The sequence below is a fragment of the Aethalodelphis obliquidens genome, unplaced genomic scaffold (assembly GCF_003676395.1).
Source record: "Aethalodelphis obliquidens isolate GAN/ISIS:26980383/991018 unplaced genomic scaffold, ASM367639v1 scaffold40, whole genome shotgun sequence".
In the NCBI taxonomy this organism is placed as follows: Eukaryota; Metazoa; Chordata; class Mammalia; order Artiodactyla; family Delphinidae; genus Aethalodelphis; species Aethalodelphis obliquidens.
This window is the reverse complement of record NW_020837984.1, coordinates 15,923,205-15,949,862: the sequence shown is the minus strand read 5'-3', so window position 1 is coordinate 15,949,862 and position 26,658 is coordinate 15,923,205. Positions and strand designations below refer to the sequence as shown.

The window sequence follows — 26,658 nt, the reverse complement described above, 5'->3', positions numbered from 1 at the left end:
CTCAGTAGTTGTGGCGCACTGGCTTAGTTGCTCTGCGGCATGTGGGATCTTCCCGGACCAGGGCTCGAACCCGTGTCCCCTGCATTGGCAGGCATATTCTTTTTTTTTTTTTTTTTTTGCGGTACGCGGGCCTCTCACTGTTGTGGCCTCTCCCGTTGTGGAACACAGGCTCCGGACGCACAGGCTCAGCGGCCATGGCTCACGGGCCCAGCCGCTCCGCGGCATGTGGCATCTTCCCGGACCGGGGCATGAACCCGTGTCCCCTGCATCGGTAGGCAAACTCTCAACCACTGCGCCACCAGGGACGTCCCCAACCTGTGCTTCTTTAAGCACAAATACTTTCAGATCCTATCACAATTCTCGCCAGGCAACTTTTAACAACCTCCAGGCTTTTTGTCTTTAAAAGTCCCTCTTTCTCCCAATACTTTCACAGGTACCCGAATTTGCGTCTCCCGAATTGCAATTCTTAAAATCCCAAATAAACTATTTTCTTATTTGCAGCCTCCTGCATTATTTGTTGGTAGACAGACTTGGCCCCCAGATTCCCAGCGGCAATTCCTGGCAATTCTGAGGCTTCAGCCTGGGGCGGCGGGAGGCAGGGCCGCCAGGGGAGTGGAGGGATGGCAGACCTGGAGGTGCAGACAGCTAGTTTGCCGGCGAGCCCCCGGTTCCGGACCCTGGAGGCTGCGGCCAGAGCGCGGCGGGTCAGGGCGCAGAGCGGGCCCGGCTCTCCTCCCTCGCCGGCATCCCGCCCGCCCAGGCCCCTGTCAGGGAGAATTCCCGGAAGCGGGGCGGGAACAATAGGAGGAAATGCAAGAGGAAGCGCCGGCCCCACCCCTGCCAGCCCAGGCACCTCCGGGCGGGAGGGACCGCGGCCAGCAGGATTGCTTGTTATTTCCTCCCTTAAACGTCTTTCTGGGCCATGAAATGCCCCCACTTGCCAACCCTGCATAGGCCCTGAGGTCAGTCCCTCCGAGGCCCTGAGGTCAGTCCCTCCGAGGGCCTGAGCGGCTTCACAGGCCTCCACTCCGCTAGGAGGTAAGGCTGGAAGCAGGCTGCCTATCCCGAAGCCTAAGGAGCAGGTTGTGGGCTGACGCTCCCGAGTCCGAGAGAGGCAGAGCCTGCCCTGTGTGGGCAGCCCCGCCGAACTGCGGGGGGGAGGAGGGAGGGAGGGAAGGGGGACGGATCTGAGGCTTGACCGCGATCGGAAACCCTGACGGCCACTTTTCATTCATTCATTTCACGGAGGACGGAGAAGATGTGTTATTCAGGGGGCTCGGACCTGGGAGGGTCCAGACCCTTGAGGAGACCCATCCCATCCTGAGACCAAGGCTAAGACACAGACCCTAGGGCGCCCCGGCCTTCTGCACATCAGGGATGCTGCACGCTCGGTGGGTACCAACCAGTGGCCCAGTGTGGCAGGCAGGATTCAGTAGCAGTCAAATGAGGCAAGGACGGGCCTGGGGGGGGTCCTGCATGGGCTGCCTGGGAGCGAGCTCTGAGTGTGTGTGGAGCCTGGTGGGCTGGAAGGAAACCCTGTGGGCCTTGACAGCCTACTGATAGAAAAATGCGCTGCCCAGTCTCCCCAGACCTGGTCGTCCCTCTTGGCTGTGCTGTGTTCCCAAGCCACTGGAATGTGAGGGCAAGAGAAGTGTGGGGTCCGAAAGAGCTGCTGCCATCCCAAAGACAGAAAGCCAGGTCAGGAATTAGCATGGGAGAGGGAGTGCAAGGTCAAAGCTGCTTCCATGTTGACAAGGCATACGTCCTTCCTCATGGAAAAAGAGCTGGTTCCCAAATTAATCATCCAGTAGGTTGCTGTCCTATCAGAAATGCGAGGTGGTGACCTCCAAGTCTAAGCCTTAAGTGGGAGGGTATGAATTAAGGTGGCCAAGTAAGTTGATTTTAACAAAGCACAAAGAAATCTAAACAATTTTATTTTAAAACATCGGGCCATACATGGGAAAAGAATCTAAAAAAGAGTGGATATATGCATATGTATAACTGATTCGCTTTGCTGTACTCCTGAAACTAACACAACATTGTAAATTAACTATACTCCAATAAGAATTTTAATAATTAATTATTTAAAAAGGAAACATCTGGACATTTTACATCACTGTAAGATCAAAACACAAGAGGCAACCCAAATGTCCATCATAGAAAACGGGTAAGTTAAGTATAGACATACAACAGAATAGTATACAACTATAAAAATAATGGAAATGTTACACTGTAGATTTATAATGTATGGAAAATCTTCAACATACATTGTTAGGCATATGGATCAATGGAAAAGAATAGTGAGCCCAGAAATAAACCCACATACCTATGGTCAATTAATCTTCGACAAAGGAGGCGAGACTATACAATGGGAAAAAGAAAGTCTCTTCAGCAAGTGGTACAGGGAAAGTTGGACAGCCACATGTAAATCAATGAAGTTAGAACACACCCTCTCACCTTACACAAAAATAAACTCAAAGTGGCTTAAAGACTTAAACATAAGACATGACACCATAAAACTACTACAAGAGATCATGCAAAATTTTCTCTGACATAAACCGTACCAATGTTTTCTTAGGTCAGTCTCCCAAGGCAATAGAAATAAAAACAAAAATAAACAAATGGACCTAATCAAACTCACAAGCTTTTCCACAGCAAAGGAAACCACAAACAAAATGAAAAGACAACCTACAGAATAGGAGAAAATATTTGCAAACGATATGACCAACGAGGTCATTTCCAAAATATACAAACAGCTCATACATCTCAACAACAAAAAAACTAATTGAAAAATGGGCAGAAGACCTAAATAGACATTTCTCCAAAGAGGACATACAAATGGCCAATGGGCACATGAAAAGATGCTCAACATAGCTAATTATTAGAGAAATGCAAATCAAAACTACAATGAGGTACCACCTCACACTGGTCAGAATGGCCATCATTAAAAAGTCTACAAGTAACAAATTCTGGGGAGGGTATGCAGAAAAGGGACCCCTCCTCTACTGTTGGTGGGAATGTAATTTGGTATAGCCACTGTGGAAAACAGTATGGAGGTTCCTCAGAAAACTAAAAATAGAATTACCATATGATCCAGCAATCCCACTCCTGGGCATATATCCAGACAAAACTATATTTCAAAAAGATACATGCATCCCTATGTTCATAGCAGCACTATTCACAATAATCAAGACATGGAAACAACATGGAAACAACAACATGGAAACAACATTCATCAACAGATGAATGGATAAAGAAGATTTGGTACATGTATACAATGGAATACTACTCAGTCATAAAAAAGAATGACATAATGCCATCTGCAGCAACATGGATGAAACTAGAGATTATCATACTAAGTGAAGTAAGTCAGAAAGAGAAAGGCAAATACCATATGATATCACTTACTGTGGAATCTAAACTATGATACAAATGAATCTATCTATGAAACAGAAACAGAATCAGGAACATAGAGAATAGACTGGTGGTTGCCAAGGCAGAGGGGGTTGGGGGATGGGTAGAGTGGGAGGTTGGGGTTAGCAGATGTAAGCTTTTATATATAGAATGGATAAACAACAAGGTCCTACTGTATAGCACAGAGAACTATATTCAATATCCTGTGATAAACCATAATGGAAAAGAATATTGAAAAAAAGAGAATGTATATATATATAAAACTGAATCACTTTGCTCTACAGCAGAAATTAACACAACATTGTAAATCAACTATACTTCAATTTTAAAAATATTGATTGATTTTTTTTTTAAAGATGCATTGTTAAGTAAAAAAACAATGTTCAAAAAAGTGTGTATAATATGCTACCTATTAGTTAGAGTGGTCAGATAGATAGAAAGTGTAATGGTGTTTGCCAGAGGCTGGAGGGAGGGGACAATGGGGAGTTATTGTTTAATAGGTATAGAGCTTCAGTTTTACAGATGAAAAGAGTTACAGGGATGAATGGTAGTGATGGTTATAAAACAATGCAAATGTATTTAATGCCACTAAACTATATACACTTAAAAATGGTTAAGATAGTAATTGTTACGTGTATTTTACCACAATACAAAAAAATCTATTTTAATAAATAAATATACTACCTATTTATACTGGAATTTATACTGGTGATTAATCAATAATATGAGTGATAACAGAAGAAACAAAGAACAATGGTTACCTATGGGAGAAAGACGAGAATTGCGCAGATGGGGAAACAAAGGGAGAACTTTTGCTGCATTTTTTAAAATAGAGTCTGCTTTTATAACTCCTTAAATTTTTTTACTAACTCAAAAATTAAATTTGAAAACAAAGCATAAAAACTCTTTTTAAATTTTATAATTTATTAATTCAACAAATACTTATTTTGCCTATCAGACAAAACACTGAGCCTGCCCTCATGGAACTTACATTCTACTAAGAGCTACCTGCCTCCTGACTGAGTGTATATTAGACACTCTACATGTATAGAATGTCTAATATACACTCAGCGGTTAAACTGACGCTAGCCCTGTGGGGTAGGTACTGGTATTAGTTCAATCCACCTTACAGATGAGGAGATTGGGACTCGGAAAGGCATTTGACTTGTCTGATTTCACACAAATAACAGACAGAGCCAGACTCCAAGAGCCTTGCCTTAGACCCCATCCTGGACCAGTGGCACACCTCAGAGCCCCATGAGCACATCATGCAAGACACAAAAAGACCCTTTGCTTCATCCATGGAAAAGAGAGCCCAGGCTATAAATCTGATCTGGTTCAACCTTTTTAAAAAAATCGAATTCCAAAAGCTGTATTAATCATGCCTTTTTATTTTCAATATTTTGATGTTTTGATTATCTGGGGCTTTGCTCACTTTGGAGGGGCTGCCCCTCCCAGGACTAGTCAATTCCTAGAGATATAAAGGACTTACCTGCAACTGCACCTTTCATATGCAGACCCACCAAGCCAGAGCCCACACCCCCACCCCCTTCTCTATAGAGCACTCACACCCAGCCAACATTCCCCTGCACTGAAAACCCCAGGGCCAGGTGCCACATAACTTCACATAGCCCCTGCCCTCCAGAGCCTGCTGAAATTATTCAAACTAGCCGATCCTAAACCCGCTTACCCTGCCTTGCCTGTTCTTTTCTGAGGAAACCACAGTAAAGGCTCTTGCCCATGCTTTCCCATCCCTCCCCCTGCCTCCCGAGTGACCCTGGTGCTTCCCCACGTGGCCCCCATGGTGCGGCATGCCCCCTCCTCTGAGGAACGGTAACAAACTATCCTTTCAATGGTAATCATCTCCTGATTTGTTGGCTTACCATACCTGAATAATAACAAAACCTACATTTTAAAACACAAGCCTGCTAGTTCTTTGTTGGGGAGATCAGGGGTGAATGGTCATTTTAAAGAGCTCAGTAATCGCACCCTGTAGATGGGCTACACTCTCCTATGAAGAGGAGGTTGCGAGGTCTAGTAGTCTACACTATGCATTTGGAGCTTTCAGAGGGTGGCCTTGAAGTCTGGGCCCTGAGGAGAAGAAGGAAGGGAAGAGTCGAGTGTGAGGAACAGGTCTGGCAACAGGGCAGCTGGCTGAGACCCCAGGAGAAACCAGCTAGTCAGGGAGAGGCAGCCATGCCTGTGGCAGGGATAGCTGAAGGACCTAAGAGAGACGCTCTTCCACTGACAGTGGCCTCCACACCTGCAGGGGGTGGCAGACCCTCCATCCGTTACTCCAGGCCTTCCCATATGCCATGGTGCCGTGAGCTGAAGAATGAACAGGTGAGGCAGCCGAGGTGCAGCAGACCAGGGAAGACAACATCCCCAGGTGCTGGGAGCTGTGTTAGGGAGAAGTTAGATGGGAGAAGTGGGTGCAGCTCACACTGTGCAGACACTGACCAATAAGTGAATGTAAGACAAGCCCTCTCCCCAGACACCCGGAAGGAAGGTGGCCCAGGAAGGCTGGCAGGACACAGTTCTTGCCCTGTTTGGTTCATGGGACACCCCAGGTGGCAGACCCTGGGTGTCACACACGCCAACCATGGTCTTCACATGTTGAGTCAGTGCCAACATTTCTAAACTATACCTTTCAACCTATAGCAACACTTTGAAAACATTCTTCCTCTCAACTATCTTCCAAAAATAAATTTTATCATAGAATGCTGAAGAAAAAGAGCTCTCGAGTCATCCTACTTGGGCTGGAACCTCAGCTCTGCCATGCGGGAGCTCTGTGGCTGAGGACAAGTTACATAACCTTTGTGAGGCCTGTTTTCTCATCTGTAAAGGTCATTTATTCATTTGACAAATATGTAGGGAGCACCTAATTATTGTAGGTATTGGGGATACTGGTTACACAAAATGGACAACCACCCCTGCACTGTTGGAGCTTCACAGGAATAGTGCACACTTCAGAGGGTTCTTGTAAAATCCAAGTTCACATACCTAACACCCCCAACTGTGTCTGGGACACAGACAGTGCTTGGTAAACGTCACCCCACTCACCACCTTCCTGTCCTCTGCACATACTACCCCACCAGATTGAAGTGAGGGACACATTAGATCATGACTGTCATAATATATGTAAGAGGTAAGATTTATTTTTGGTCGCTCCTGATGGTAGAATAGAAATGAGACCCTCAAAATCTCAGGGAGAGAGACTGTGGCTCAACAGAAGGAAGGACTTTCTAACATTATGATCCAGGCCCTGAACAGGCTTCTTCCTGATCTAGCTCTGTCCTTGAAGGATGGAGGAGACTCCCACAGGTCTTTCAACTCTGGATGACATACCTGCCAAGGGGGGAGGCTCCAGTGAGAGTGTGGGTGGCTGATGACCAGTGCAGGCACAGGGTAGGGTCCAGGCATGACAGCAGTGGGGTTAGACAAGCACCATCACTAGGGCCTCCTGCAGGAAAGGCTTACACAGCCCAGACTGGTAAATGTGAAGGGACTGCTGGCAATGGAAAACCAGTTCCCAGGCTTCATGGTAAAGACTGAATCAGTCAAGCAAGAGTCACCTGTGGATGCTAAGTCTAGGGGGACATTTTGAAGAGCAGGATATTGGCAGGGTCTTAAAGTGTCTCTTAACACACGTCAAGGAGGAAAAAAAGAACAGTAAAGACACAATGGAAAAATCAGACAACACCTTGACGGGTGATTGAAATGAATGTCACCAACGAGGGACACCATGCACCTCCAGATCCTGAGATAAACACAACGTACCTAGGACGGATTCCAGCCAGGAGTCAGTAACCGAATCTGATCATGAATATAATCATGAGAAAGACATCAGACAAACCCAAAGTGAGGAATATTCTATTTTTTTCATTGGGGTATTGTATTATTCAAAAATGTAAATTGTCATAACTGTGGAAATGTCCCAAAGTAAAGGAGGCTATGGAAATATGATGACAAAATTCAATATGGGTATCTATACTGGGGGAAAGGGAGGGGGAAATGCTATAAAAGACATAACTTGGTCAATGGACAGGATCAAAATACAAACAGTAGATTAAAGTAGGCAACCATGTTAAATTTACTGAAGTTGGTAACTTACTGTGATTATGTAAAAAAAATCCCTGCTCTTTGGAAATATACACAGAAGTATCTAAGGATAAAGGGCCATGATGAGTATAACTTACCCTCAAATGGGAGAGAGAGAAAAAGGGAGGACGGAGGGAGAGGAGAGAGTGAGAGAGAGAGAGAATATTATGAACCAAATGGAATAGAACATTACCAGTAAATGAGTCTAAGTAAAGTGTGGGGATGTTCTTTTTGAAACTTTCCTATGAGTTTGAAATTATTTCCCAAAAGAGGCTCTAGAAAGGTCTCCATGTGTCCATTTCTCATTCTTTATCTTTTAAACTAAGAAAAAGACAAGTCAACTAAAAATATATGTATTACAACTCAAACCCATTCATCACTGACTCAGCTGCACCTTCCTCATGAGATTCAGTGAGTCAGCACAACAGGAAAATCAGATAGCCCCTGACCTGGCAGGACACACACACACACACACACACACACACAGACACACACACACACACTCAGGGGAAGTTTAAGGACACCGGTGAGGAGACACCATGAGCTGCGGCCCCTTCAGCCATGCATGCCTGGCCGTGAGGGGCAGGAAATGAGAACAGCCGGACATAACACACACACACAAACCCCAGCCCGCCTGGCCTCTGGCAGACTTCCTGCCAGTATCTGATCCTCCAGGGGCTGCCCAAGGGTAACTCTAAATAGTTTTCCACTTCAATCCAGAGAAAGAAAAACAATTCCGAAACACAGGGATGTCCTGGATAGAATCCAGGACAAAATATAGTTAGAAAAATCCTTGGAAAATAAGGATATGGTCAATGCTTCCGAGGATGCTGAGAACAATGGGATGGTGAACTGTAAGTATTCCTGCCTCAAAAGTGCCTCCCAAGGATTCCGGAGGCTTGCTCACTGGCTTGCTGAAACCTGGAGGCTGAACATAGGCCTACTTTCCCCAACTTCTAACAACAGCAAACTGCCTCTCTGCCTTTTTAAATGTCTATGTGCACAGGCATACAAATACCCAAAGGTGAACATCCATTCCTGTGTAAGAATGACACCAGGACAAAGCAACCAATAGACGACAAGCAGAGAGAAAATACTATCCACACTTAAAACAGACCGAGGGTCAATATTCCTAACAAGATCCCAAATGTACAAACTACCATGAATTAGTTAGAATAAAACAAGCACCTCAAAGTATTAAGATAGGCAACTGACAGAAGAAGAAATACAAATGGGCAATAAACACATGGAAAGATGCTCAACTTTACAAGCAATTAAGGAAACACAAATTATAAGATACCTATTTTCCCCCATGGCACTAGCAAAAATAAAACATTGACGGGCACTTTTTTTACACTGTCGGTAGACGTAACTCAGGACACCTTTTCTGAAAAGCAATTTGGCAGAATTGATGAAAATGTTATCCCATTTCTAAGGACCTATCCTAAAGGAAAAATAGTATAAGAACATAAAAACGTTTGGATAAAGATGTTCAGTGGCAGGCCAGGAAAGAAACTAGAAAGAAACTAAATACCAGTCAATACGGTTACAGTGGGATAAATTATGGTGCACTCACACCGTGGAATACAACACAACTACTGAAAATGGGGTTGACCGATATCCACTGACCTGGGAAAACGGTTAGTGATAAAATGACAAAAAGCCACATGGGGACCAATAGACATGGCGTGACTCATTTTTGTGTAAGTAAATGAATACACTTGTATATAAACAGATGCTTGCAGATACTTAGGGAAAGTTGAGGAAGCTATATACGGTCAACAGTGGACACCACTGGAGGGAAGGGAAGGAGCGGATTGGAGAACATGCATTTTTTCCTTTATAAACTTTTAAAAATGGAGCTTACTGACTTACGCTTATTATTTTACTTTATTTTTTTTGGCTGTGCCACGTGGCATGCGGGATCTTAGTTCCCCAACCAGGGATTGAACCCATGGCCCCTGCAGTGGAAGCACAGAGTCTTAACCAATGGACCACCAGGGAAATCCTGGCGCTTACTTCTGCTTATAAAAATATTTATAATTTTTATACTCTTGTGGGGTTTTTTTCAAATAAAAAAGAATGTGTTCATATTCAGGTACAGCACGTGTCCAGACGGGGCATGCACTTGCTGTAATGTTCACATACTGGTGTGGTTTCTGTATGTGCATCTGTACGGATCCTGCTACAACCAACAGTCCCCATGTACCGGACACCTTCAATGTGCCAAGCACAGGGTAAGCGTTTGACACGTACGCATTATACAACAACTCTGCACTGTAGGTACTGTGATTGCCTTTCAGAAAGGTCCAGGTCAAGGCAGTGCCAGGATGAGATCCACTGAAAGTGGGGCTCCCGAGAGTAGCCTTTGACCTTCACTCTCATGCCAGCCACCACCACTGCCCTGCTCAGCTATGTAGACAACCTGGGGGGCCAAGACCACCTGCCCCTGCCAGGATGGAACCCCTTGACCACATCAACTCATTCCAGGTGTGAGTCAAAGGCACGCACTGGCCAGATCTGCGCCCCGACCTTCCTTACATTCTTGCACGTGACAGACTCGTGTTCAGCTCCTTCCTAGCAACCCCTGCTTTCCCTCAATAGATTAAGCCCGTTGTCCCTGGAGACACCAGGACAACCCCTACCTGCACCCTGGGGGCACCAAGACCTACGCCAGGGTCAGCAACAGCCCTACAGGAGATGGTCACCTACGTCAGGAAGACCCACCGTTCCCAAAGCATCTCCTCACAGCCTATCGCGGTGCCGGAAGGCTCACCGTTAGCGCTTTCGTTTTTGGTCTAAGCGGAGTCTGGGAAATAAAGCATCATCGCCTACATTCCTAAGAGAAGGAGCAAAACGTTAGGCCACAGGCTGCCACCAACACTTCATTATGAATGAGTGAGTCCGTTTTCAAACCACAGCTGGCTGAGAGCAGCCTTTGATGGGAAAGGGCTGGGGTCAGTGGGATTGAAGCAACGGGGGCAGCTGGAGGGCAGCACAGGGGAGCTACGGAAAAGGGGATGTGCCGAAGGGAACTGCCATTTAGGGAGCAGCCCTCTGTGGCAGGTCCCTGAGATGTGCTTTTGCACTTGATTTAATACTCCCTAAGCAGGAGGAGGAAACAGGCTCAGGGAGCTGAGCTGAGGACCTGCCCAAGGCCACAGGGCTGTTGAGTCTGGACCCTAGCTCTTCCCAAAGTCCATATTCACTCCAGCTCATTCCGTGACGAGCTCACGGGGCCGACATCGGGGTGAGAGGAGGAGCAGCTGAGGAGGAAGGACACGGAGCAGCGGTGCCCAGGAAGGTACCCAAGCTGCCTCCGGGGCCCCCGTCAGTGGCCGACACCATACTGACAACCCAGATCGCAGGGCAGGTGAAGGCAGGCAAGGCTCTGTGTGCGGCTGAGAGAGCCCTCAAGGCCCCACTTTATAGAGTCACCGGGTTGCTGAAAGGTTGGGAGTGAATCACACTCTTCTAAAGAAAATGCTATTGTGAGAGCCTAAGGGAACGCTTCTTTAAAGGCAGTAGTGTGCCTTCTAGCCGATTCTTGGTGTGAATCTGGGTCTCCTTCTGTACTTCTTGATTGAAGCGGGGGCGGGGGGACAGCCACCCTGGAATAGAGTTGCCAGATCGAGTACAGGATTCCCTGTTAAGTTTACCTTTCAGATAAACAATGGGTAATCTCTTAATATAAGTATGTCTCATGCAACATTTGGGACATTCAAACTTAACTGAGTGTCCTGTATGTTTCTCTATTGAATCTGGCCACCCTATCCTGGGCCTGGTGGTCAAGGTGAGTATCATTTTAACCCTGGTGGTTTTTTTGCTTCGTTTTTTGGGGGTTTTTTTGGCTGGGCCTTTAGGCTTGTAGGATCTTAGTTCCCCGACCTGGGATCAAACCGGGCCCTCGGCAGTGAAAGCGCAGAGTCCTAACCACTGGATGGCCAGGGAATTCCGTAACCCTAGTGTTTTGACAGATGGACATTTTGACCCCATGGAGACTTTTGCTCCCATATTTACATTTACCAAACATTTAAATTAAAAAAAAATACACCTACATTAATTAATTTCTACTGGAAAGGCATTTTTCAGAACAAATTAAATTAAGCCCGGTTAATTTGTTGAGATATTTTCTATACAGTGTAATTAAACTCCTTTCTTTTTTTAATCTTCATTTTTATTTTACCAAAATTATTGTCATTAGTAACAATTATTTTCTGTTTAAATTTCCCAACACAGGTTTGGTGCAAAGTTTTCTTGGGGGGTTTTTTGTTTGTTTGTTTTTTCATTTTTCGATTCATATCAAGCTTTATCAAATATAGCTCTCTTGATTCTTGAGTTTTCTTTTGTGGAATTAGTTCTATTAAGTCTGATTCTCTCAGGTCAGTGTTTACAGTTACCAACAGGATTCTTCAGTCAGTTTTTCATTTCCTTAACAATTTTACCATGTGCCGTTTTGCCCATAATTATTGCATGGTAATCAGTTCTACCAATAACCACGTCCAGAAACTATGGCAAGAATTATATTTATTTCTCAGTTAATCCATGAAAAAATTGAGAGCCATTCCTTGCAGAAGTGCCAGCATTGCTCTCATGCCCTGGTGCACACTGGTCTCCCCTGGGCAGTTTCAGGAAGTGCTGCTGCCTGCACCCGACTCCAGCTTCTCCTTTCATCAGTTTGTGCCTAGACACTGATCTATTGTAAAGCTCCCAGGCCATTCTAAGATGCACCCAGGGTTGGAGCACTGTTCTAAAAACCTAGAGCTGCGCTGTCCAACACAGTAAGCCGCCACTGTGCACGCACATGAGCTATTCAAATTTAAATTAATTAAAATTAAATAAAATTTAAGATTCAGTTCCTCAGTTACACTAGCCAACACGGAATGGTTCCATCATCTCAGAAAGTTCTACCGGGCAGCACTGGTCTGGAGTGCAGACGACTGGTTCTCACTCCCTAACACCTGGGAGTTCGTAATGGTGCAATCAATTAAGTGAGAACTTGCAGGCGGGGCCAGGCACTGGTATGTTATGTCAAAGCTGCTGCTGATGCTCTTGCTTCTCATAGCCTGAATTGGGAATTTCTCAGCTGAACATCCCAGGGGTCAAACTTAGCTGGTCAGGGATCAGGGTCAACTTCCCCTCCAGCATCCTTCTGAGAAGCCCAGAGTAAACAGGAAGTTGTTGAGTGCAGCCTGGGACACTCAACTGAGTCCAGGCCCAGCCTAGCTGGGTTTGCACGAGTGTCTCCCATCCAGAGGAGTGAAGTTTCCTCTTATGTGCATTTGAAACCTGATTTTATAGACATGGAGTTGATCCACCCCTGCAGTTGCTTCAGGATGGGTGGGGTGCAGAATGGCCCAGAGACAGTATCCAGCCTGAGTTTCCCCTCCTGAGAGATTCCGAGACCCCACTCCAGGCCAACAGACCAGGCTGGCATAATGAGGTCACCCCAAACTGCCAACGGTCGTCGGGGAAACACAGAAACATCAAAAATCCCAGAAGCCCTGGGGAAAGAGAAGAGAGTGGAAGTGGGGGAGAGTCAGATGACAGAAGGAATAAACGGAGAGGGGCCAGGAAGAAAAAGGAGCAAAACCACAGACCTGTGGAGACAGAGGTGTGAGTGAGGGGCGGTAAAGAATGATTGAGGCATTGAGGGGACTCTAGAAACAGGTGGAGGCAGAGGATGGAGGTTCAGAAGACGGAGAGGAGGAGACAGAGGGAGACTGTGGAGGGCTGTGCTGCACCTCGCTTGGAAGAAGACCCAGGAGGACCCTAGGTGGGCTCACAGCCCACCCAGGACTGCCAGGAAGGAAGGAACTGCTGCATGACGACCCTGTGGATTTCACTGAAACTGAGGGCAGTCAGATGGCAGCGGTCACCGTCACACCTGTTGTCTCCCTATTTGCTTCCTGACCAGACACTGCCAACTTGAGGGTAGTGAGTAGGTGTTCTATGTAAAACGTTCATTGAATTGAATTCACCGATTTTTTTTTCCTTTTCTCTTTTAGAACGTAAAATATCACATGGTTGCTCTTTCCACTTCCTGGAAATGCTTGACTTTTACAGCGTTAGACTTTTTAATACTTTTAATTAACTGGTTTTTTTTTTTTTTTTTTTTTTGTGGTACGCGGGCCTCTCACTGTTGTGGCCTCTCCCGTTGCGGAGCACAGGCTCCGGACGCGCAGGCTCAGTGGCCATGGCTCACGGGCCCAGCCGCTCCGCGGCACGTGGGATCTTCCCGGACCGGGTCATGAACCTGTGTCCCCTGCATCGGCAGGCGGACTCTCAACCACTGCGCCACCAGGGAAGCCCTTAACTGGGATTCTTTTCTCACATTTCATGAGCAGCATGAACGTACTGTGCGCTCTAACCATGAGGGCCTTACAGAAGCACGCTGTGGGTACCTGCCTCCCTCCCGCTGCTCCAGTGGGTTTCCCCTCATGCATCTTCCATCCAAGCAAACTGCTCTCCAGCCTGCATACCCCACTGGCTCCGAGGCTCTGATAGCAAAGCTAAAATTCTATTATTTCTGAAATTCTTCAGACGTTTGTGAATGTAAGTTTAAATTTAGTTGAATTAAAATTTAATTTTTAATCGCTAGAAATGCAAAATTGAGATAAATGTTTGAAAAACTCAAAAGTTACATTCAAGTTGTTATCAGAAAGAAGTTTCTGGTGAATCAGGAAGCTTTGTGAATTAGTTCTTCTGCAAATTGCTGTGTGAGGAACTGATTTCCAGCACACTGGCCTCTCAAGTGACCTACCTGGTCATGTGGGAAACTGGTGTTCAGGGAGCTGACTTGCCCCCAGGAGCCAGAGGACACCTACAGGGGCCAACGAGAGGGCTCCAATGTGCGAGACAGCCTGCCCCTGCTGTGATCTCCAACCCACGGAGCCAGGCCGGCCCATGTGTGGCACTGGCCTGCTATCACCCCGATGTCTAGCCTGGCCCTTGAATTGATCAAAAATATGTTCTCATCCCCTGCTGCCTTCATGGTCTTAGAAATCTCCCCACAGGGCCTGAAAAGTACTGAATGTGATCATGAAAGTGAAACATGCGTTTCCTCTGCATGCCTTTGCCTTGCTACGCTCTCTCCAGAAGGGCCCAGCACCTGCCTGGGGCTTCCGGGAGCCTCTGAGAGGTGCAGGGGCTCCGTGATTCTGACCATGTTGCAGACCTGCCCTTCAATCACAGCTCTGCCATCAGTAGCCTTCGAGGAAATTAATCTCCTGGAGCCTCAGTTTCCCTCCGTAATAATGACAAGTCTAATAGTAACACCTAACGATTAAAAAAGATCTTTTATATAAAGACTCAGCACAGGGCCAGACACTTGGCTAAGCTCTTGGTAAACATCAGCTGTTGTGGGTTTGCTATTATTATCCTCAGCCTGGTGTCAGAGGCCCCCTCCCAACCTGGCCCCATTGCTCCCTTCTCACTGGGCTGCACAAGTCATGTGACTGAATCCCACATGTAAGGCCTTAGCCTGCTGCCCTCCATGCCCAAACAGTGGAAGGCCCTCCCTTCCTCTCCTCTCTAAAGCCAACCCTGGCCTCCGAGTCCGTCTGTGTGGCCCTCCTCCAGGAAGCCTTCCAGGACCACCCAGAGTCCAGCATTGCTCCTCCCTCACCTGTAGGTCCACCGTTCATGCTTGTCAGAAGCTGCCTTTTTTCTATGAAATACCTGTGCTGGGGTAACAGTGTGAATGAGTTCCAGCCCCTGCAGGAACCTGCACCCTGTGCAGGTGGGGGCTGCTGAGGTCCAGGCTGGACAAAATGGACCCAAGACGCCCTGGACCCACACCTTTTAGCCCTACCTTGGGAGGGCCTAGTGGAAGCGCCTCCATCCTCCCCACACGTATCACGCGCTGCACCCACAGCCAGCAGAGACACAGAGAGACCGTGGTGGCTGCGTTTTTCTTCCAAGCTTTTTAAGATTTCAAACTTTCCAGATGTCTGGGAGGCTGAGACCCCTGTCGGCCTTCCGCAGGTCTCTGAATCCTCCCTCCTTCCCTCTCCCACTCTCGCCCTGCCAGGGAAACACAGCCGGGCCCCAGACACCAGCTGACCCAGTTCCCAAACAAAGGCTCTACTGTCAGCAGGTCACAAAACAGCAAGCCCATGCCCGATCCTCGGGTCCAGACCTCAGCGAACGGCACCAAGAGCATGAACCCACGCCTGCCGGCCCCTCACACAGCTGCACCCCCGTCAGGCCTAGCAGGGACCGGCTGAAGCCCCGCCCTGACATTCAAGGTTCCAGCACTGAGCGCTCTCAGGCTGTGTCTCCCAGGTCACCCTACCCACAGTCAACAGGGCCATCCGTCTGCAAGCTCGCTGGCCCTGCCCACCCCGCCACCAGCACACACAAGGCCCAGGAGCTCCATACACGAGGAAGGACCCATCGCCCGCCTCGAGAGCTTACTTCTGCCACCACAAAACTCTGAACTCTGCTCCTACTATTGCCCCTGCCTGGAAACCATCCCTACTACGTACATGAAATATCACCAGAAGACACTGCCACAGGACGGTGGGCAGTCAGTGTGGGTCGCCATTACTGTTCCGACTTCTAAACCACAACTCTCACCTCGAGTCCCACCTCTTCCATGAAGCCATCGCTCGGCCTGCCTCGCGCCATGTGCCACTGCCCTCCCTAGCCTGTGCTGGGCAGGGAGAGAGGGCCGTGCCAGGCACCTCAGGGCTGCAGCAGGACCCAGAGAGCCTTTTCTTCCCTGCTCCCTGGGGCACAGACTGTCTGGGGAAACACACGCACATCTGATTCTAGCCCATCTTCCTTCCCTGTCACTTGGGAAGCTCTCAGATTTACCCACGGCTGAGGTCCTGAGACGGCAGCCAGCCCTCTCCTCCAGATCTCCCACCGGGCCAGGCCCACGAGTGGCAGGTCTTCACCAAACACCAGCTCTCCAGAGTCCACATTCTGTAGTCTACATCTGCCACGACCCTACCCGTACACACCCACAGGCCAGAGTCCCCCTCACCGCCTCACCTGTTCCTCCCCATCGTCTCATGGTCTTTGACCACCACATGAAGCTCGGAGCCTTGGTCCAGGGGGACACCCTTGAGGTCCCACTCAAAGCCCTAGAAGAAAAAGAGAAAAGATGTCTTAACCTATGGACCCCTAGAAGAGACTGTGTCTGGTCCCCACAGGTCCCCCTGGGGCACTGAGCGGGCATCTGTGACCACTACTGGTGACGGGAAGGATGCATGAGTGAAGGAATGAATACATGAGTAGCAGGGTCTCAGAGCTTCAGAAGGGACAGCGAGAGCTGAAGGCAGCGGAAGAGAGTAGGAGACCAGACCCCCATGACCCGCTCCCCAGCTCAATTCCACCAGTCACCAGGAGCACAGCTGGGAAAACTTCCAGGTGACCCTCAGGGCCCAAAATCAGTGTGCTCATGGGGCAGCCTGGCGCCTGGTGACAGCATGCGTTAGTGCCACCTTGGTCTCCAGAGACCCCAGGGCCCTCCTCAGAGCAAAGGCACCCCATGCATCCCAACCCCATCCACACAAGGACAGGGCTTCCAAAGACCACCAGGGCGCCATATAAAGAAAGCTGGTTGACTAAGTCTCGAACAAGAGCAAGTTATGCAGCAGATGGGAGCCAATTCTTTTGCAATTAGAGAATGACAAATCTCTGCACAGATAATACCCTGACCAGCAAGAGCTTGAGTTGGTAAGCAAATAAATGAGCATCTGCCAACATAGATTTACTGATTAAACTTGTTAAAGGCTATTGCAACATGCCTTAAGTAAATCATTTGCACAGATGATCTACTGCAAATAGACAATTATTTCCTATAGTTTAAATTGCCTAAACATTGCCAGTTTTTCTGAAACAGTGTATTAAATTTAACCCAAAGGAAAAAAGAAAGAAAGAAAGCTGGTTGAGAGGGCAGGAACCAGAGGAGGACCTGATGAATCAGGGAGGGCTGTGGGGAGGAGGTAGCTCTGGGCAAGGACAACGGCCCTGTGTAAGGGAGAAAAAGCAGGTAAGAGAGCCCTAGACACCCTCCTCCTGGCTGGCCAGAGCTGAAAGAAGAGGAGACAAGGGACCCCTCACTCCTCTCCACACCGTACCCACAGCACAGGGGAGACCGCAGGCCAGGCCACCACCCCTCCTCCCAGGTGCCAGGAGGATTTCGTTGGCACACCGGACCAGAGCCCCTCCTCTCCATGACAACACCTCTGAGAAAGCCGCCTCTGCCTGAGCCCCCTGACTCGTCCCTGCAGAGATAGTGGCAGCAGAGGGAGGAAAGGAGGGAAGGCGGGAAGCTCACATACCTCATTCCACACGGGGTTCACGTTGTTCTTGATGACTTTGGTTCTCTTCTTCACCCCTACGAGAGACACAGAGGGGGAGTGAAGAGACGTACCCCAACCTGCGCCTTCCCCAAGTGAGGGCCAGTTCCAAGACCTGCACTGCACCTCACCCGCCAAAGGAAACCTTACAAAACCCACGAGTCCCTGAGAATCCCACCAGTCTGCAATGAAAGCCCAATGCCAATCACACACATCTCTCAGCTCTGGGACGGACAAACAGCAGCCCCATCGGAAGGACTGTTTAAAGGAAAATACCCAGTCTGACTCTTCTTAATGAGTTTGTTATTGTTACTCCTGACTTTCTAAGTAGAGCTTTTAAATTGTAAAGTTTCTGATTCTCAAAATGAATGATCTTCATAGAAAATATTCCATTTTTCTTTAAAACAATCTATCTCCACATATTGTATGATTCCATTTATATGAAATGTCCAGAACAGGCAAATTCACAGAGACAGAAAATAGATGAGTAGTTTCCAGGGCCCTAGAGGGAGATGGGAATGGCAAGTGAATGCTTAATAGAGATTTCTTTTTGGGGTGATGAACTGTTATGGAATTAGATAGTGATGATGGTTGTACAACATTGTGAGTACACTAAAAACCATTTATACTGTACACTTTTAAATGGTTAAAATGGTGACTTTTAGGGTCTGTGAATTTTACCTCAATTTTAAAAAAATCCACCTCACTCTCACCTTGAAGGTATCTATCTGAAGCAGGCTGTCCTACCTGCTCGTGAGGGCTGGGCCGAGGGAATGCAGAAGGGCTTTGAGATAGACAACAAGAAGAACTAACACTGTGATGGCTGGGAAGAGCCACAGTGCCCCAGGCGGCAGACTGCTGAGCACCCCCTCTGGAGTTTGGGCCTAAGGGGTGAACGAGGGGCACAGAAAGGGCTAAACACGTCTGGCTCTTCCATTAAGCATCAGAACAGAAATGATTCTGTGTTCAATGGACGATAAAAAGTGTTCAGCCAGGGCTTCCCTGGCGGCACAGTGGTTAAGAATCTGCCTGCCAATGCAGGGGACACGGGTTCAAGCCCTGGTCCGGGAAGATCCCACATGCTGGAGCAACTAAGCCTGTGCGCCACAGCTACTGAGCCTGCGCTCTAGAGCCTGCGAGCCACAACTACTGAAGCCCCTGCACCTAGAGCCCGTGCTCCGCAACAAGGGAAGCCACTGCGATGAGAAGCCTGCGCACCGCAACGAAGAGTAGCCCCCACTCGTCGCAGCTAGAGCAAGTCTGCATGCAGCAACGAAGACCCAACACAGCCAAAAATAAATAAATAAAAATAAATAAATTTTTAAAATAATTTTTTTTAAAAAGTGTTCAGCCAGACACAAAACTTATATTTGGGTTGGATCTGAAAGATCACCGGTTCAACCCCGCCTGTGCAAGACCCTGCAGTAAGAAGCCTTTGGTCTCACCTGGACTGCTCAGTGTTTACAGAGTCCTGTCTGGACCATGAAAGCCCCTCAAGCCTCTGGAAACATCTCCCAGGACCCCCGAGTCTTCCTCTGAAACTGAGCATTGTCCGTTTCCCTTCTGTAGGGTCAGCCCCCCTGGCCCGGTTCAGAGCATGGAGAGAAGCGGGGAGCAGAGGTGGGTCAAGGACGCAAGCCAGGTAGGGGGAAGGATTTGGAGGAAGGAAACAACAGAGTAAGGAGCAAAGGAAAATCCAGGAGAAAGAAACATCTGAGGGAGGATCGGTAGACTTAAGGCAAAGATTCAGCCCCACGAGCCCCCTCAGAGATCCTGAGAAACCTCCACCAGTGGTAGAGGGTGAGCCCCCAACCCCTCTCACCGCCTGCTGCAAATCACTGTTGTGGGAAAAGCACGTGGACTTTGGAATGACACAGACCACCATAGAATACTTATTTTCTGGAAGACCCTAGGGGCAGCAGTTCTCAAATTTTTGGTCACAGGATGTCATTCTTAAAAATTATTGAGGCGGGACTTCCCTGGTGGTGCAGTGGTTAAGAATCTGCCTGCCAGTGCAGGGGACACCGGTTACAGCCCTGGTCCGGGAAGATCCCACATGCTGCGGAGCAACTAAGCCCGTGTGCCACACTACTGAAGCCCAAGTGCCTAGAGCCCGTGCTCCGCAACAAAGAGAAGCCACCGCAATGAAAAGCCCGCGCACCGCAATGAAGAGTAGCCCCCGCTTCCTGCAACTAGAGAAAGCCCGCGCGCAGCAACGAAGACCCAATGCAGCCAAAAATAAATAAGTAAATAAAATAAAGTTTAAAAAAAATTATTGAGGGGACTTCGCTGGTGGCGCAGTGGTTAAGAATCCGCCTGTCAATGCGAGGGACACGGGTTCGATCCCTGGTCTGGGAAGATCCCACATGCCGCGGAGCAACTTAGCCCATGCGCCAGAACTACTGGAGCCCATGCGCCTAGAGTCTGTGCTCCACAACAAGAGAAGCCACCGCAATGAGAAGCCCGTGCACCACAACAAAGAGTAGCCCCCGCTCGCCACAAAGACCCAACACAGCCATAAATAAATAAATAAATAAACAAATTTATTTATTTAAAAAAAAGTAAAACTTCCATAGAAAAAAATTTATTGAGGGCCCTAAGGAGCTTTTCCTAAGGTAACTTGTATCTATCAACTTTTACTGTATTCAAGGTTAAAACTGAGGCATTTAAAAATATTTATTTAGTAATTAATATTACATTAACAATAATAAGCCCAGTACATGTTAACATAAGTGGCATATTTTTATGAAAAATAACTAACTTCCAAAACAAAGGCAACAGAAAAGTGACACTGTTTACATTTTGCAAATCTCTTTAATGCCTCACTGAATTCTCATTACCCTGTCTACGTTCAGTCCATTGAGATGTCTTGTTTTAGTTGACATCTGTGAAAAAAACCCAACCAGACATATAGTTGGAGATGCATTTTAATAAATTTTCAGATAATTGTGGATCTCCTTCTTTGATACTGCACCAAAACTCAATAAGTATTATTTCTTTTTCTTTTTTTTTAATTTTTGGCTGCATTGGGTCTTCGTAGCTGCGTGCAGGCGTTCTCAAGTTGCGTGCTACTCTTCGTTGCGGTGCGCAGTCTTCTCATTGCCGGGGCTTCTCTTGTTGTGGAGCACAGGCTCTAGGTGCATGGGCTTCAGTAGCTGTAGCACGTAGGCTCAGTAGTTGTGGCTCGCAGACTCTAGAGCAAAGGCTCAGTAGTTGGGACGCAGGGGGCTTAGTTGCTCCGTGGCATGTGGGAGCTTCCTGAACCAGGGCTTGAACTCGTGTCCCCTGCATTGGCAGGCAGATTCTTAACCACTGTGCCACTAGGGAAGCCCTCAATAAGTAGTATTTCTTAAACCTAAAGGTTAGCTGCAGTGTGAAATCTGAAAGTAGAGAGTGATGAACATTTTGTACTCTGTTACATTAAAATCTGTTGTCCTATCTTGCATTTTGAATAAATCTTTTATCCACACATGATTCTGTAACATCTTGCGTTGCTCATTTGGGAAGTTTTTGCTCACTGAGTTATGCAGACCTTCCAAATGTTGACACATTTCACTGTATAATACTGAAAAATTACATTCATTAATATCACCATCAGTCTCAACAGAAAAGACATTAAATACTGGGAAACTGGAAGACAGAAGCTTTCTAAAATTCCAATTTTTGTTTGAAAGCTCAAATTTTATGATGGGCAACAAATGATAAACGTCAACTTTTAAAGTGGCAGGCTCACTCACTCATTTTCAAGAAAACGTCTATCAGATGCCCAAGTCTGAACGATCATAGTTTGTCAGTCATTCTTTCAAGTAAAAACGGTATTCCATTAAAAAAAAAAAAAAGCCTAGTGCAGCATGCCACTCAAGCGGTCACACGGGGCTTTTTCTTGCAGTGACCTTCATTTTCCAGGGTGCAGCAGAATGCTCTGTGCATACTTCCCATCTCAACACAGAAAATATTACAAACATGTGTAACTCCAGATCAAGATTAATAAAATTAATATTTGTACTGCTTTATCAAGGTCATTCTTCAGTAAAACTGGCTTTTTTGCCCCCCAAACTGTGAGTACTGGCTTTTTTTTTTCAAATTACATGAGGGTGAAAAATACAACAACGAGTACAATTTGGTGCCAAAGCCCTCATTAGTCTTAAGGCAGAAACAGTTTCACCTTCCAGTGCTATTGTACCAGTTGTACAAATATGGACTCAGCGAAAATGGCAAATAGCATCTTAGTGTTATTGTGGAAATAGCTTTAACCTTGCTGACCTGCTCAAAGGCCTGGGGATTCCCCCAGAGGTCCACGTACCACACTTGAAGAACCTCTTAGGAAATTCACTGAACATCTCAGTTTCCTCATCTGTAAGGTCATAATAATACCTCCCTACGGGACTGTGGTAAAAATTAAACAAGATGACTGAGCTGCCTGGCACATAGCACGCTCATTAAATGTGAGTTCACTTCCCCTCCCCTCCCCTCTGTGCTCCACTCTGAAGCATCTAGTGAATTCCTACTGATCCTTCAATGGGCAGCTCAGTTGTCTCTGCTCAGATACGCCTCCCCCGACTCTCCCAGACAGAGATGGTTGCAAGCTGTGACCACATGTATCGAACAGCAGGACAACTGTGTGCTTCTATGTCTGTCTCCCCTACTAGAGTGTGAGCTTCAGAGAGCAGACACCATGTCTTCCTCATGTTAGGAACCCTAGAATATAGCAAGGTGCCCAGTAATCGGGTGCCAAAGGAATGGGTCCTTTTCTTTCCCAAGTTGACTGCAAGTTCACTTCCTCACTAGAGGACAGAACGGCTCTTCTCAGAGAACGCCAGAGACTGCATTCGCAGAATGGCTACATGTCAACAGAAAGAGGGGATGAAAGAAAGTACAATGGGGGGCAGGTGTCCTTGGGGGGCCCAGTTATCTTCTTAAAGGTTGCCCAGGCCTGCCCTGGCTGAATCATTCTGAATCCCCTTGGGGCCCATGTTGGTGTGGTTCCAGCAGAGGTTAAACACATGGCTTTGGAGTCATTCAAACAGCAGGCGCTACTAACTGAACTTGTCACCTCTCTAAGGCCTTATCTCCCTTGGCAGTAAAATGACAATAATAAAGAGTGTCTGCTGTATCAGTTTTGAGGGGATATGAGATGCTATCTAAGTGTTCACTTCCCCTCCCCTATCAACTTTCCATGACCTACAGGAGTAACATGGAAAATTCCATCTGCAGCCTCTCTTGAATTGTCCACTTGGGAACATATCCAGGTGCTCCTGGCTAGCAGCAACTAAGCAGTGTCTGTGTGCCAAGCCCTGTGTCTTTTAAACATTTTCTACTTCCTGCCTTCCCTGAAGATGAGGAGAACAAACACCCTCTAAGGGATTTCACTAAGTCCCGGTTAGAAGGGCCAACTCTGGGACCCTCTGGATGACATGAAGCGAGTGGTCACTGATAGGCTCTACAGCCCCAAAGAAGAGCCAGAAAGAAATGAAACGTTAACCCGGCACGATCACATGACTTACAGACGCCAAGGAAGAGGACGTCAGGCTGCTAATTAGGAAACAGTTCCTTCCTCATCATGGATTTAGACCTGTCCTGTCCTTGATCATCAATTCTGGCCTTGAGAGATGTGGCGTTATGTCTGTAAATAAACAGACTCAATAGTTAAAGATACAGGAGAGCTCACAGCTCGTGCTGGGGTTGGGGGAGGGGATTACATCCTCTCCCCAGATTACTCTGCAGAACTGGGGGCCAGCAGGCATCCGTGAGAATCATGCTGGAGCCCTAGGGTGCACCTCCAGACTGAATGACTTAGTGAAGGGGAGTGAACCCGCCATGGGAGGGCTCTTCTGGGCCCCATGCAAACTCTTCACTTGTTTCCCCAGCCTACCCACCCCAACTCAACCCACACTCCGAGACCACAGTCACCCAAGGCTGTAGGGTAGTGTTTTTCTTTTTCTTTCTCTTTTTTGTTTTTTGACCACACTGCACAGCATGCAGGATCTTAGTTCCCTGACCAGGGGTCAAACCCATGCCCCCTGCAGTGGAAGCGCAGAGTCCTAACCACTGGACCGTCAGGGAAGTCCCTAGGGTGGTGTTTTTCAAACTGCAAATTGGGACCCATTAGCAGGCCATGACATCAATTGAGTGAGTTGACCAATATGTCTTCTTCTTTTTTTTTTTTTTTTTTTTTTTTTGTGGTACGCGGGCCTCTCACTGCTGTGGCCTCTCCCATTGCAGAGCACAGGCTTGGGACACGCAGGCTCAGCGGTCACGGCTCACGGGCCCAGCTGCTCCGCGGCATGTGGGATCATCCCGGACCGGGGCACGAACCCGTGTCCCCTGCATCGGCAGGCGGACTCTCAACAACTGCGCCACCAGGGAAGCCCTATATTATGTGTATTTTAACACAATTTTTTTTTAAGTCCAGGTGGAAGATGGTGAGGACACAGGTAGCAGGCCTGGGGTCTACTGACAGGCATCTGGGTGGGGAAGGCAGAAGTGGTGGTGGGAGCAGAGCACATCTCAGATTCTGACAGGGATGCATGAGTGCTGGTGGGGCTGTTCACCTAGAGAAGGAGCAGAGAGAAGAGGAGATGGGGCATCTGGGACTCCCAAAGAGAGAGAGACGGGTTGTTTCTGCCCACCAGTCAGGTAACAGGACCCACTGTCAAAGAGGCAGGGCACCTTCAGATCGTGCAGGCAACCTCAATGCAGTCTCTCATTTAGTGCACAAATATTTATAGAGGACTTGCTCTGGGCTGGGCACTCTCTTGACACCTCATTAGAATACCCATCAGAGGGACTTCCCTGGTGGTGCAGCAGTTAAGAATCTGCCTGCCAGTGCAAGGGACACAGGTTCAAGCCCTGATCCAGGAAGATCCCACATGCAGCAGAGCAACTAAGTCCATGCGCCACAGCCACTGAGCCCGCGCTCTAGAGCCCGAGACCCACAACTACTGAGCCTGCGTGCCATAACTGCAGAAGCCCGTGCGCCTAGAGCCCGTGCTCTGCAACAAGAGAAACCACAGCAATGAGAAGCCCGCTCACCGCAACTAGAGAAAGCCCACACGCAGCAACGAAGACCCAATGCAGCCAAGAATAAATAAATTAATTAATTAAAAAAAAAAAGAATACCCATCAGATAAACAAAGCGATAGAAATTCAAAGTTACCAGCAGAAAACCAAAAACTGGTGGACAAGAGAAATGGTGGTAAACGGAGAAAAGGTAGCCCTGGCTTCTGCTGAGGGAAGGCCTGCTTTACTTCTTGGCACAGATACCCCCTAACAAAAACGGTAGGCAGACTCTGGTAACTCTGATACTTGCCCCACCATCTGTGCCCCGACTTAAGCCTGCACACCCCAAGACTGGGCAGCAGTCACTCCCTGCTTCCCTAGCAGAGCCCTACTCTTCTCACCTCAAGAACTCCCACCTCGATCTCAATTTTCTAAATCTTAACTGAAAGCATACTTTCCAGAAAATGAGTAGTCAGGAAGGGGTGGTGGCAGGTGGATATACTGACTGTGATGGAATGCTCTCTAGGAGGGGTAGTCTTTAAACTCAAAAGGCCAATTAGAACCGGGGAAGATATTTTAAACATCTATGACAACATCTTAATGTCCTTAATATGTAAAGAGGACTCACAACTAATGAAGAAAAAGACAAACATCTCTTCCCTCCCAAACTGGGCAAATTAAAAAGCAATTCAGTAAGAAATAAATGTAAATAGGCAATAACATCGAAAGGTCACAAATACTATTTGAACCTAAGAAATTGTTAAAAATTTCCATGATAATGCTTTGTGTTAGCAGAATTATAAGAAAATAAGCCCTCAAACTCAGCTAATGGGAAGATAAAGTTGATACAGACTGTCAGGATAGCAATTTGGGAAATGTGGCAAAGCCTTAAATATGTCTATAACCTCTGACACAGCAACGCCACTTCCAGTATTTACCAAAAGGAAATAGTTAAATAAGTGGGCAAAGATTTAGTCACCAGGATATTTCTCATAGTGACAGTATAATTTAAGCTTTGGATATAAATATTAAAAATTGATACAACCTAAATATTCCTTAATGGGGGTTGATTAACTGAATTATAGTGCATCCATGTAATAAAATAAAACTTAGAAGGTGTGCAGAGGATATTTACTGATACAAAAATGCCCCTGGCTTCTTACTGAGTGAAAATGTAAATATGCAAACATCTGGAAAAAAGATATCTGGATGGGATCATCTCTAGGGAGGAAGGCAAGGGGTCTAGGGACTTCTGGTGGAGGGGTAGGACCGGTAAGGTTCAATTCCTTGACCTGAGTGACAGACATGGGTGTTCCCTTCATAATTTATCCATTAAAGCAGGGTTCCTCAACCTTGGCTGTGTTAGCTTCTGGGGATGGAAAAGTCCTTGTTGCGGGTGTCATGGAGCTGTCTTGTGCACTGTAGGACGTTTAGCAGCATCCCTGGCCTCTACCCACAGTAGATGCCAATAGTACCTCATCCTCCCACCCAGTGGTGACAACCCAAAAGGTCTCCAGACATTGCCAAAGGTCCCGAGGAACAAAATCGCCAACTGAGAACAACTGCATTAAAGCGTACATTTATATATTATGTACTTACTTAGGTGTTAAATTTCACACTAAAATTGCTTTAAAAAAAAAAAGAAAAAAGAATCTTGGAGGAAATACGTCAAATTGTTGACAAGTTAATTTGAAGTATAAGGATAGGGGGCTACTTTTCACTTTTGTCTCATCCTTTTTTACATTGAGTACATGTTACGTTCACCTAAAGAAAACAGGCTATTTTCCATGCTTTAAAGTAATTTTTTTTTTTTTTTTTTTTTTTTTTTTTT

At 47.1% G+C, this 26,658-nt stretch overlaps 1 protein-coding gene across 26 annotated transcripts in view; it reads right to left on the bottom strand.

Moving 5' to 3' along the window:
• DYSF (dysferlin) overlaps positions 1-26,658 on the bottom strand; it is a 223,145-nt gene that overhangs the window by 180,296 nt on the left and 16,191 nt on the right. For 25 of the 26 annotated variants that reach the window (XM_027131963.1, XM_027131965.1, XM_027131977.1 and 22 more), the window contains 2 exons: positions 17,811-17,866; positions 16,516-16,607 (listed from right to left, as the gene is read on the bottom strand). In XM_027131963.1, the coding sequence (XP_026987764.1) occupies positions 16,516-16,607; positions 17,811-17,866 (148 nt within the window). Of the gene's footprint in view, positions 1-16,515; positions 16,608-17,810; positions 17,867-23,332; positions 23,452-26,658 lie in introns of all 26 variants that reach the window. The other variant, XM_027131989.1, reaches the window with a different exon arrangement.